We start from the raw sequence: 13,586 nt of genomic DNA on the forward strand, positions 1-13,586 counted from the left end.
CTTTACTTGTATCTAACGGAGGAGTACGGTGGCTGAGATGAAATATGCACAATAATTTTAAATGACAAACTTCTCATATAATTTTCCCGCCAACACTGCTAACGAACCAACAATAAGGATTTTGTTCGTTTACTGATGGTTAAGGTTTCTATCTCGGTTTAGTGAGTTACTTTACTGAATATTTTAGTCAGTTAGTTTAGGCACCCAACACATAATGACTGTTGAACCATAGCCTGCACCGGTTAATCAAAGACATACCTTTTCTTTGGGCTGCTCAACCGTGCTTTCCCAATTCAATTATGTCATGAGTAGACAACCTGTACCACTTGTCTTGCATAATTAACAACAGGCTTTTTCGGTCGCGAAAAATGGATTCCATCTGAAAAAGGGAAAAAAGCAGAAAAATTGCAGAAAGACTTCCGAAATGTGAATGGTAAGTGATCTTATACTTTCTCCTCTAGTGCGTTTACACACGAGGATCTATCCAATTCATCGTTATACGTGAATTGTGGTCTGAATTGGAAGGTGAAATATATGTATCGAGGAGTATTTGTTTAAAAAGGCAGAGAAAAGATACGAAGTTATAAGATTATTTATAGTGAAAGTTGTCTGCACTTAGGCAAGAGCTTTCAAAGCCCTAAGAGGTCATTTGCTTTAATTTGATGAAATAATCTTAACGAGAAAAGTATAAAGTGATCTTCAAAATTCTACTTAGGTATTGCAGCAATTCATGTTTTTTACAGGCAATAAATATGTCAGTATTGCAATTATAACTTGTACAATTCTTGTAATTTGAAACGAATCAAAAAGTAAAGGAAAGCTGATCGCGAAACTATTTAAATTTATTGTTTCTAGCGTAGTCTACTCAAACCAGGCGGCCCACATTTAGTCAGTACAGGAAGATGTAAAATGGATGTCTTTATTCAAAACTAAGTGCCATATGGATAAGTGAAATTTGTTATAAAGACAATACCACTAAATCAAGCATCTGTTATAGTAACAAACCTGATCGCCGTGCCAAAGAACTAGCACTGTAAATATATATTTGCTGCTATATGATTGGTACATAATTTTTATGGTGGCAACAAACTGCATCGGTATCAATGAACTTTGCCTATAAAAAGCAAAACTGTAGCTCTTGACTAAAAAACATAGCTTAAGAATTGAATCTTTTTTGGCCCTGTCAAGCCTCATGGGACACAGAAGGTGAGCAATTGTAACGCGCACAGGATGTGACTTAAAAAGCGGAGTGATTTTTTATTTTTAATGCGAAAAGCATTTCACACACTATCGTTGGACAGTTTATTGCTTTCTAATGATGTTTTATCAAACAGAAACAAGAAAAAATACTCAAATTATTCGGTTGCACTTCCTGCGCGATGTTTCAGTTTGGCGTATCGGATAAGTGCATTGAATTGCTGGAATCTGCTTGCTTAGATTAGCTAAGTGTTAAAGTGGCTGTGCGGCGCTTAAAAGGAGCACACTTACAAAAACTTTTTCAAAGTTAGTTATTATAGACGCTTCGTAAGCGCACGATGAATTGTTTCATTGTTAATGCTTTTCTTAAACTTAGGAAATACAGCCACGCTTTCAGTGGCGCGAACCTTTAAAAGGCTTCAGAAATGTTCAAGCTACCGCCGTTGCAGACTACATTATTATTGCTGCTCTTCTTGACAGAAGGTAAGTTGAAACATAAAAAGATAAATATTCCTTACTTTCTCTGACAATAAAGAAAAAGCATAACAGACAGGAAGGAAAGCTCAATGCCGTTACAAATGTCACCCTAGGTTCCTCTGGAAAGAAACCAAAACGGGCGAATGGCACAAGAATAGGTATCCATCGCGAAGAAAAAACAGTTCGTTCTGCCCTTATTGGAATAAAACCAGAAGAGGTTCTACTGAGCAGGAACACAGGTTAGTGCAAATTAAATATAAAATGGCCCTGATTCAGTCTTTTTCGTGCGATGGTTCATATCGCAGTACGATGGCCATTTTTGAACATATCTTGAAACTTATGTATCCACATAAAGCTGTGCACGAAATTACACTTCAAAAGGAAGACAATGATCCTGCAACTGCATCTCACGTTTTGGACGGCAAATAATTCGCCAAGAATTCTTGTCGCATTTAACACTCGATGAAACATTTTAAACCATGCTGGGTTGCTTTGACCATTCCGTCCAACATCGCCAAACATCATTCAACTCAATTGTGGACACAACAATGAATGAAATGCTGGTACCATGCGAGTGAATTGATTATTTCATTTACCTTAATCACCTTTTAGAAGAAAGCAGTTCAAGAAAAAGTGAAGTAAATCTGCTAGATCAACTACCAGCCTTTGAAGGTAAAAACAAAATCGAAATGTATCAATCTCCAAAGCCCTTCGCCCCATCTGAGGGAATCCGGGAAATTTTTGCTTGTGGAATCCGTAACCCAGAAAATGTTTATTATGGAATCTGGGAATAAACCCCGAGGAATCCGGAATCTCACTAAAGATTGGAATCCAAAATCCACGTTCCACCGACAAAGAATCCGGAATCCAGTCCCTGGAATCCGGAATCCACGGTGTGGAATCCAGAATCTAAAACTGTGTTGGATTTCCTTATATGGGGCGAAAAACTGTTACCAAAGAGACTAGTCTATATTTACAACTTAGACTACGAGTAGTCCCCCATTTTTCCTAAGGGATAGTAGAGCGAGCGAAAAGCGAGCGCGCGTGAAAATCACCCCAGGCGAGAAAAGGCGAGAACTACTCGTCGGGAACTACTCGTAGTCTATTTGCAACTAATCTATCGAATCAATTGTCTGGTGTAAACCTTTGAAATGAAGGTGTCTTGCAACACTTTAGTTTAGCGTCAGTATATTGACAAAGAAAAAACCAGCGAGGCCACACGAACATCTCGTGCCTTTTATTCCCACAACGCGCGACAAACTAGTCTTCATTTCAAAGATTGTTTTTAACAAGCGTCCCGTTTTGTTTTGATTTGGAAGTGTTTTTAATACAAATAAAGTGCGACAAGGTAAAGAATCCCAATTGGCAGGAAGTAGGCCAGTAAGGTGTTTACAAGTGTGGTGGTGGAAGAGTCCAGCACTCTCACCTTCAGCTTCTTTACTCCTAACTTGATAGAGGTATATCGTTTTCACCACTTATCATTTGTTTAACTTCGATCTAATGTCTTTTTCATTTGGCAGATGAACAACGTTTGACAAACAGCGCTCTGGATTATTCTAGCCACTTGTCGCCGCTTGATCAGCGTTTGGTGAATCAATTTGATAGAGGTGTTTTCTTCTTTTCAAATGGTCGCATTTAACTTTACGTTCGTCAACTATGCACACCCTCGGAATCGTAAGAACTCTTCTTTAGAAGAACAAGCTGAAACAAACGTTTGATTAAATATTAAGTACACGAACTGTTCACATGGCAAAAGATTCGTACAGAACTTCGGGTGGAGAGAAGCGACGACCGGAAATATGTCTGTGTTCGCAGGCTAAGAACTTCGTGAAAGAAATAAAGACGTTTTCAAAGGGCCGAAAGAAAGCTTGAATTTCGTGTCATGCCCCTTCAAATGTCGAAATTAGTTAACATTATTTGTTTGTTTGCTTGTTGTTTTCAACTTTTGTAGAAACTGGGGGGAATCATGAGGATCCAACGACTGGAATAGCGTCAAAACTACAAGGAGAAGGAGACGGAAAGAAGAGTAAGTAACATATCAAACAACGCAAGGTTGCTATTACCGTTGTTACAACAACCTTGTCCAACAGCTGCCTGTCACCTAGGTGTTGAAGACCTCAAGAAACGCACTGCCACGTTAAATTAATTTCTGACAAAATTAAAAATAAGTCTTACACTTAACAGGGTAACCCCGATTTCTTATCCTTCAGATATTAAAAGGATTAGTAGGAACTTCGTTCAGCAGATAAAGAATGATGGAATGGAAAGACCAGGGTTCAACCTTGAAAGAGGTCTCAAAGACGACTTGAGTAAGAGTCAAATTTACTTCTGCACGTGCATGCTTTGTAAAACGTAATGCACGTTGAAGTACAATGTAACAGCTAAGAGCTTCTTCTAGGGGGATCTGGCAATTATTTTTTATTATTTTTTAGGATGCCACCTAAAGAAATGTGCAGATACTCAGAGAAAAGGCCTTTTTCTACTAGACCCACACATCTAAAACGGTTATCCCTTTCAGTTTTTTAATGGAACGAAGTTTTTACTTAAGTTCATACAAAATTATTGGTGTAAGTATATTTTCTTTGAAATTAGCAGTGATGTTACCAACGTTGCAATTCCATTAAGAATTTTTTTATAAATCTCTTCCACACCTTTCCTGGGGGCTTTCATATTAGGCCGAACCAATGTTTTGAAGCCTGAGTCGTGCAAAATAGGGATCGAATAACAGCGAAACCTTTCAAATTGCACGACTCTACTTCTTAGACCTATGGTTTTTTATTGTTTCTGCGGTACATAGTGATAAATGAAGTGTTAAATGTTTGTTTTATAGCAGGCTAGAACTGGGCTTAGCCTCTGTAACTTGTCAACAGGTACTCCATTCAAATAACTTGAAACAGTAAATGTAAATATAACATAAAAGGATTTAGAAATCCAACTTGCAAGAGGCAACCATGTGGCTATTTAACTTGAGACGACCGAAAAACAAATCGAGTTACTGGTCAAAGCGGAACTCGAACCTAAGACCGTTCAATTGCGAGTCCAATTGCGAGAGCCTCCTTGGAACCCATACACCAATTTAGGTTAAAAAAGGTAAAAGTGAAAGTACATTTTTTAGCTTTTCTGCTAGTTTACAAGCTTTCCACTCGAATAATTAGAAACAACTAATAAATATAGAACATGTGTAATTACACAATTACAGTCGCTGGCCGGAGGGAGACTACCACTAAGCCATTTACGAGCGAGACCGAGGGTCTGGACTCGGAATGACCAAGGAAGATATCCAGCAAGTGGACTTATGACCGCCGGACCCATCGGTCCCGTTGCCTCCACTAACACAAAAATATGTCAAAAAAATGTGGAGTAGCGGCGGTAACATAACTGTAATTTTGTTGCGTTTTATTATTATTATTATTGTTATTTATTTATTTATTTATTTATTTATTTTTTGAAGGCCCTTTTCGTAGTGTGGGAGTGGATAAGGATTTTTATCGCCAAATCAGTCTGATTGAGGGCGACCAGCCTCAAGAATCCAACGTAGGAAAAGTAAGTGACATGTACACGGCCAACCCTTTGCCTGAGTACAGCTACAAGGAATCAGACTACAGCGAAGGGTCAGACTCCCACTCCAACAATGGTGGTTATGACAAAAATGATCCATTGGAAATGTTAAAAAGCCCTTTCGAAATGCCAAAGAATGAGGAAGATTTGGATCCTCAAGACAAAGAAATCTTTCAAGGTTATCACAATGATCAGGACAAACAAGGCTCACCGTCTGATCATTCAGATCTTTACGCGATGATTGGTAGAAAGGTCGTTCAGGATATGTTGAAACAGCGAAACGAAACGCAACAACAAAGCAAAGGAGATAGTCAGCAAAGCATTCTTAAGAAGCTTTTGGGGGGGAATCTCAATCAACAAGATGTGGGCGTTGATAGGTTGCTGGTGAGTAAAGTTACCTCAACGACGTTTCCTAAACAAGTCACGAATCTTCCTACAGTTCCTTCGCAGGGGAATGTATTTACGTCTGGAAGGATCCCACTTAAGGAAGCGTTCACTCATGACTCTAAGAAAACAACTCAGACACTTGTTTTACCTAAGGGAATCAATCTTAGTATACAAGGACATGTCTTTCAAGCGGATCCATTGGCAGCATCAAGCATGATTAAAGATCAGACACCAACTGTTCGAGAGCCATCACTTAATGCTGCCGCTGATTTAGAGAAAAAGCTTCAAAACTCTGAAATGCCCTCGGATGAGACAACGCTGAACAAACAAATTCCACTAAAGGAAGTAGACCTAAAAAAGGAAAACTATGTTACATTTAAAATTTCTGGTGCTGGAGAACCAGTAAGTTTTAAGGCCGGAACGAGCAATGATGGCTCACTTCTTCTCAAAGTTCCAGGCAACGTTAAATTAGTAGACACAGACACGATAAAAGAAATATCCAGCAAAGCTACTCTAAACGAAAATGAGAAAGACAGTACAAAACTTAAAATGGCAATAGACGGTGAGAAAATGAACCGTTATCTCTGGGAATCTCAGACGAATCCAACACAGGAATTTCCTGTCAAGAAAGGAGACACTATTGGAAGTTACGATGAAAAACCAATTAAAGAAATGCTAAGTTGGCAGATTCTGGGAAAAACTAATGCAAAGCTAAATCAAGATGAGATCGGACGCGGTGAGGCGAAAGATATTCTCCAAAATGACGACAAGGTCATGTCTGCCGTGAGGCCAACAAGGGGTCGGTTCGTATTTTTATCACCAACCGCTCTTCACTCCCTTAGTCTGATGTCCCCGACGAAGTACAACGAACTTAGCCGAGTCTCGTTTGCCGGGGTTGGGAAGTCCCCACCATCTGAGTTATTTCCTTCTAAGTTAAACCTGAGGGAAAATGTGGACAATAACAAAGCTCTATCCTTGAAGAATTTCCTCAGGCCTTCCAAATTCATCGAGGACTCTCCAATAAGCAGGGGAAGGCTCAGTGAAGCTCCGGCTCGTTATATGCCAACCAGTAACATAATACACCAAGGTACCTTTTTTCAAACGATAGATAATAGGATTTTTCCGATTTTTCCCTAGCTTTTCTTCAATACAAGGGTAAATACGAAGTTTTCAAAATGAAACTGATGTTAACAAGGTTTTCTCAACTGAGATTTTTTTTGAAAGCAAGGGGTTTTTGATCTCGAAAATAGGCTGTTATTTTAAGCCTCCTTAAGAAATATGTTGAGATCATAGGTGTAATTGGTTTGAAGTGTATTGGTTTTTTCAGCTTCGGCCTAATATCCCCGACGCCATGGGTCGGTGTTCTAGTGCGTCCCAATCTACCTTACCCGCCTAACAGCAAGCCAATAACATCCACAAAGTTTGCGTGAAGGTGGCGCAACATGGAGTGCTTTGCAGTCTGCCTGCCACGTTCTTTTACGGCGTTTTCAAGCGTTTTATCTCTTTGCATCGAAATGCTACTTCCTATAGGGTGTCAAGAGATTTTGTTTAGGAATTCAACACGCCGCCAGTTAAAGTCTAGTCTTTGACCACTTTGACCACGTGAATGAAAAATGGATATATTTGCGTACGTCTTCACTCCCAAATGGTTTTTGTAAAATGGGTGTCTTTCTTATTTCCATTAACGTATTATATGCGGGTTTTACTTCACTCAAATGCTAATTTTTAATTTTTTTAACTCATTTCGACAATTGTTTAGAACGAGAAAGGAACTCTTGGTCACCCTGCTCAGTGACTTGTGGTCAGGGTATTCAGGCCAGAGCTAGGTTGTGCGAAGGAACACAGTGTAAGGGATACAGAACAGAGAGCAAGGCTTGTTTCATGGAAGCATGTCCCGGTAAGAACAAGATCAAAAACAATGTAAAAACCCAGACTTTAAAGGAGAACACTAGATTAAAAACCTGTGTAAGGAAAGTTTTACGTGGTCCCTGAAATATGTTGGGAAATGTTTTCGAAACTCATTTCAGATCTGACCAAACTGATGGCAAACTTTAAACGACTCCCATTCTTTTTAGCAAATTGTTTGAAACTGGCCATTTTCCATATAAAATTGACGAATTTACCAAATTCAGCACGAAGCAGGTTTGTAAACCGAAGAAAAACGCAACTCTTATCTTGACGTTAATATGATTTAAAATTTTCATTTCACTGATCGGCGAGCTACAATTTGCAACAAAATTATTGACACAATGTTCTCAAATGCGGTAACTTCGGAGAGCAAAACAATCCAAACCCCTCCTCCCTCCATTAATTCAAAGTTGTGAATTAATTCAAAGGGGTGTTTTCAATTGTTGTTTTCTAGAGGTGGTTCAAACTGCGCTACAACATTGCATGGAGGGGGTGGGGGAGGAAGAGCTTTATTTTCCCCTTTTTACGCTGGCAAAACGTCAGAGAGACTCAGTCTTTAGGGCAAAGTGTCTCAACTAAATTTGGCGCCAATTGTAGTTTTACGTCAATTACACGAACTGGTTAAGATCCAGCTCACGAACAAACCAAAGCAATTTGTAACGAACTTGATGAGGTTATTGTTAACTATCCGAACTGTTTGACCAAATGCCTAAAGAGAAGATGACTTTATACAATCGCTTTCAGTAGGACTATAGTTAATTAAATCTATGAACAGCGAAAATCCTCAAAATTTAGACGATAAACACGCCAAAACACTTTTCTATTGATCTGAATCTAATAAACATTTGTTTCTCATTGTATTCCTACCTTTAAAGAACAATTAGGAAGAGCAGGTCTTCGTCTGCATAACAAGTTCAGAGCGTGGCATAAAAGTCCTCCACTCAAGTGGTCCAGTCATTTGGCTGCCAAGGCACAAAAAATCGCAAAAGAAATGGCTGACAATTCTATCCGATTGGAAGATTTGGGGACTAAACGCCGGGGTATGAACACCGCTGAGATTTGGCGCAATTATGACATCGCTGCCGAGAAGGCAACCGCTGAATGGTACAGCGAGGTCAAGAGCTACAACTTTGAAGACCCGGAAATTAGTGATTCAAATAAACACTTTACTCAACTTATATGGAAGGGATCAAAGAAAATCGGGATTGGAGCAGCCAACAGTGCTGATGGGAATCGCACTTTTGTAGTGGCTATATATGACCCACCTGGAAACATAAGGAACGAAGCAAAAAGTAACGTGCACATGCCTGAATCTCAAAACTAGAATTACAAATTTAAACTGACGACTTATTCGAGAATAGAGCATTGATCCTGGCACCCGTAGGGCGGCGTTTATATATTAACTAAGTGTTGAGTTTTTAGCATTTAATGAATGAGGCTGAGTATCTTATGAAGAATTATGGAGATCGAGGAGGGTGTTATCCGTCAAGGCCGTAGGCCGAGGCGGATAACTTCCTCCGAGATCTCCATAATTCTTCATATGATACGAAAGCCGGATTCAATAATTGCTTCATTATTCATTCAAAATAATTCATAGTTTAAAAACATGGCTAAAACATGCTTACCTCCATCGATCCATCAATGTTAAGTTCTTCTTCGATAGGGCACGTTTAGGTTTGTCCAGCTCCGCAAATATTCTCCAAATAGCAGATGTCGCCCTTCGAGTTGTCTTCTTGCTGTTCTTGCCATGTTTTTAGCTATTTTTTCGCCTAGTTCTTACTCTTGAAACGAGTGAAACCATTTTTCCGCCATTTTTCAAGTTCACAACCAAACAACTTAACCTCGTCCCCAGGTCTTCTCGGTTAACGGTGCCTTAACCTGCGAGAACGCTGCATTTTTGACGTCATTTCCTCGTTAAACACAAAATTCTTCCAAATTTGGTCATCAGTAACTAGTTATGGTGAATTGAACGTGTGCTTTTAGCCAACCAGAATCGGGAAAATATTTTGAATGAATAATAAAAATATTTAATATACAGAAAGTCATTGTGCGCCGAGCAAGAACACTTCTATGACCTATACAGAAACCACTGAGGCAAAATATGCGAATTAACTCTCAGGAATATTTATAAGCTTGACAAACAATTCTGTTCAAAGCGAAAGATAGCATGCATAATGCTAAAGAACACAATGATGGTTTGTTTATAAAAATCCTCTCACCATCGTCAAGACGACGGGGCGGAACGAGTGGTTATAGTTACAATATTTCACAGTAATAAAAATGTTTTCCACTGTTCACTTTCTTAATTAAACGGACTTTTAAACCTGAAGGCGGATACCCTAGAAATGATATGACATATCGAGGGTTTTTTGATCAAGTCGGCAGCTAACGTATGCCATTAGGGAATTTAAGATCCAACGACGGGGACGGCAACGAGAACGTAAAAGTAACAACAGGTTTTATTAGCAAAACAACGACTTTGCACGTGCATCACGCTTGTTTGTATATTTCTTTGCCCGTTTTGCACGACTACCACGTGAACATGCCTAAGTTCGCGTCTTATGGAATACGTAAACAAGCAACGACGAAATGTTCTCTCTCTTTCTGAACTTGGATGTGGTCCCTAGGAATTCAAGTCCAGGAGGGTTCGCCTACATTGGACAATGTGAGTCGGTAGGAATAATTGCGATAAAGACTGAAAGAACGCAAATTCACTTTTTAAGCGACGTTCTCGTTGCCGTGGCGTCGTTGGATCTTAAAGTCCCTATTCCCCTTCACCAACACAGCAAGCTACAACCTTAGTGATGGGAATAAACGGTTCATTTTCACTAGATCTCAGTAGGAAGAGATGATTGTCGCTCTGTTTAAGTTATATAAACCTATAAAAGGAAATTAACGTAGTAGTAGTAGTAGTAGTAGTAGTAGTAGTAGCAGTAGCAGTAGTAGTAGCAGTAGCAGTAGCAGTAGCAGTAGCAATAGCAGCAGTAGCAGTAGCAGTAGCAGTAGCAGTAGCAGTAGCAGTAATAGTAGCAGTAGCAGTAGTAGTAGTAGTAGTAGTAGTAGTAGTAGTAGTAGTAGTAGTAGTAGTAGTAGTAGTAGTAGTAGTAGTAGTAGTAGTAGTAGTAGTAGTAGTAGTAGTATTTTTTAGTAGTACATTATTTCTTGATATCCTCTTTTAACCTAATTTTTGTAATAATAGAAGTAGTAGTAGTAGTGGTGGTGGTGGTGGTGGTGGTGGTGGTGGTACCACCACCACCACCACCACCATTACTATTACTGCTACTACTACTAGTACTTCCACTACCACTACCACCATCACTACCACTACTACTTCTATTATTACAAAAATTAGGTTTAAAGAGGATATCAAGAAATAATGCAATAGCATTTCCCACGCCTTTGACAAATTCAAAGACATCGTAATTGTTGGCTGCCCAACTCTCTTAACATCTATAAGCGCTGTGTCACAGTTCCTTCTAACGGGCACAGATGGTGATGTCACTGGAATATTTTACGATCCCGTTGTTTGGATAAACTACAATAGCTTTATATCGGGCACCCCTCTGAAAACGTCAACATAACCGGCCCATAACCATGCCCCCCCCCCCGCCCACATCAAGATCTTGTTGCTACACATCGGTGTGTTGTAGAGGCTGAGGGATTCACAGGGGGGGGGGTTAACCTACAAAGTAAGGAGAACCCAAAGACTTCCTTAAAAGAGACAGAAAGACGTACAATCTATATAAATACATGCAAAACTTTGTGAAGCTCAGGTAAAGGCCCAGCAGGAGGAATAAAGGGGACAAAGCCAAATGAAAAAATACGATAACAAAGACGAAAACACACCAAAACAGAAAAAATAATAATAACCAGAAAATATGCGCCAGCTTTCCTTGGTTTTAGTTTTTGCTCAAAACATTTTAGTCCAACATCATCCGTTTAATTTGCTCCATGCGACCGTTAGACTTGAGATCAGTGGGAAGTAAGGAGGTTCTTAATCTCAGTGAGGTTTAATCAACAGTTTCTTTCACAAGAAACTAATTCACCAAAATTCTGGTAGATGTAGTGAAATGAAGTCAGTCATAGTTAAGATGGCCTGTTGAGTTTGATGAGAGAACAGCACACAGCGGCATCGTAAATCATTATTATTTTTTCAGAGAGTAACAACTGAAACAAATTATTTAACACAGTAAATAAAAATATTATGATCAATTCCTATGGGTTCCTTTCTTTCCCCGCATGGAATTCAACGATATCAAATCATTTTGGTTGGACTAGAATGATATAAGTAGGGATGTCACATTGTACTTTATTGATGACTAATGAGCTTAGTGTCCTTTTGAACTAGAGTCTTAAAGCTAAAACTATACGTGGATAACTCAATAAACAATTCCTCTCACCTTCTGTTTTGCTATCCCATGCGTTTAATGGTTTTACACCTTAATGCATTTGTATGCTTCCTGTTCTCCAGTGACGATGGTCCATTCCTCCATAGTCAAAAAAGTGGAATGGTTAAGAAGCCTGTCAGACTCCTTTGTTATATGTTTTTGTGGACTTGAAGATGCACAACGTTCAATTCAAAGAGGACAGACGGCAAATTGCTGTTGCTCGAAATATCTAAAAGTCGTAATTGTTCATCAGTAGGATGCCTAAAATGTGTGCAATTCCACCATTGGTTTCGGCTCCATTAAATTATGTGCCAATTGTAGAACATTTTAGGAGCCAGCCACAACGTGAGTACAGTTACTGACAAGGTATATGGGTAGGAAAACAACACCAAGAAAATATTATGCTTTTAATAACGAACTAAATATAGTGTACACACGTCAATTAAATAATAAAAGGGAGCATTCCTACCATTTTGATGTTACTGACCAATAAAAACGTCTCAGTAAGTTATTCCGTACCAATTTGTAAACTAAAAGCAAAGGATTGTGAACCCGTCATGTTGCTCCCAACATAAACTACAGCACCGTTGATTTTATCTTTGATGTTGTCCGCTTGTTATAATCAGTCTCCTCTAGTATGATTTGTCTAACAGCTGCCATTTTGAATGACTCTATTAACTTAAAACCATGCAGAAAAAACACCAAGTGGGCGATCATTTTGAGTTTGTTAATAAATGAATCAGCTGAGCGTGAAAATTAAGAGTCAGTTCCATAACAGAATACCCTTAATGAGAAAGGTTTGGAGAAGCCAATTAACAGTTCTAAAAAGCTAAAGTTTTGGGACAGTTTGCTAAAGAATTTAATAATGAGCCGTCTTATCTAAGTACAGTGTGGGTACTCAATTACAAAATAACACTCGTGTTCTGATTCATATAACCTTAAAAGCAGAACAAACATTTACACTCGAGGGACTATTCATTGGCCTTCAATGAGGGTTTTCTTCTTCCTTTTAACTGTAAGTTCTTTAGAGAATCTCATAAAGGAAATCATGCGTTGTAGTTAAATGAATCTATAACCCGCAAAGCAAACACTCAAAATCAGGTTATTAAGCAAACCATTAAAATTCAGGTTTTAAAAATTGAGAGAAAACACTTAACTTTAACGAACCCTTATTAATAGCAAGAAATAATTCACCAAAATAATATCGACACCCGCACCAATTCTTTTTATCGCGAACACAAGGAAGAATCTTGAATACAAGACTGAAACGAGACAAGAAAAGAGTTTATTAACTATTTATCAAACACCGTTTTGAATCCCTAACATCGATGGTTGAGGCAACCTTGGTTGGCGATTTGATTTAAGGAAATATCACTAATGGGTTAAGCGAATGTTTCGCTCAGTGGAACACAAGTAAGTGCATCTAGTTAACGTTAAGCTAACTTGCGATCTTTTCAAGCCCGAGCTGTTTACTTTCAAAACAAAAATCAAAACCGCCCTTATTGCTATTAACTTTATTTAATGGCGGTTAATTTTTATTTCCTCCAGAATACTGGTCTTGCCATCAAACAGTTATAATGACTTGCACATAAGATTGACGTGTATCTAAAAAATTAAAAATCGCAACCCAAATTGAGGCAGCCGTCAATGATAAGAAAGTAAATGTAGTAA

General features: G+C 38.8%; 2 protein-coding genes across 2 annotated transcripts in view; both read left to right on the plus strand.

Annotated features, from left to right (window-relative positions):
- The window catches only part of LOC140934582 (uncharacterized), a 466,993-nt gene that overhangs the window by 165,451 nt on the left and 287,956 nt on the right, over positions 1 to 13,586 (plus strand). The window lies entirely within an intron of this gene.
- LOC140933018 (uncharacterized) lies at positions 1,588 to 8,851 on the plus strand. The gene is made up of 9 exons (XM_073382523.1): positions 1,588 to 1,680; positions 1,788 to 1,913; positions 2,287 to 2,346; positions 3,195 to 3,281; positions 3,626 to 3,700; positions 3,885 to 3,983; positions 5,126 to 6,706; positions 7,379 to 7,516; positions 8,403 to 8,851. The coding sequence occupies exons 1-9, from the start codon at positions 1,623 to 1,625 to the stop codon at positions 8,849 to 8,851; spliced, it is 2,673 nt and encodes an 890-aa protein (XP_073238624.1). The 5' UTR covers positions 1,588 to 1,622.

The sequence above is a fragment of the Porites lutea genome, chromosome 4, assembly GCF_958299795.1.
Source record: "Porites lutea chromosome 4, jaPorLute2.1, whole genome shotgun sequence".
NCBI lineage: Eukaryota > Metazoa > Cnidaria > Anthozoa > Scleractinia > Poritidae > Porites > Porites lutea.

Bases quoted from the DNA above. Each gene is read 5' to 3' on its own strand.
- LOC140933018 (XM_073382523.1), top strand. From the start codon at position 1,623: ATGTTCAAGCTACCGCCGTTGCAGACTACATTATTATTGCTGCTCTTC. The intron at 3,984-5,125 runs GTAAGAGTCAAA...TATTTTTTGAAG, and splicing joins AGGTCTCAAAGACGACTTGA to GCCCTTTTCGTAGTGTGGGA. The intron at 7,517-8,402 runs GTAAGAACAAGA...CTACCTTTAAAG, and splicing joins TTTCATGGAAGCATGTCCCG to AACAATTAGGAAGAGCAGGT.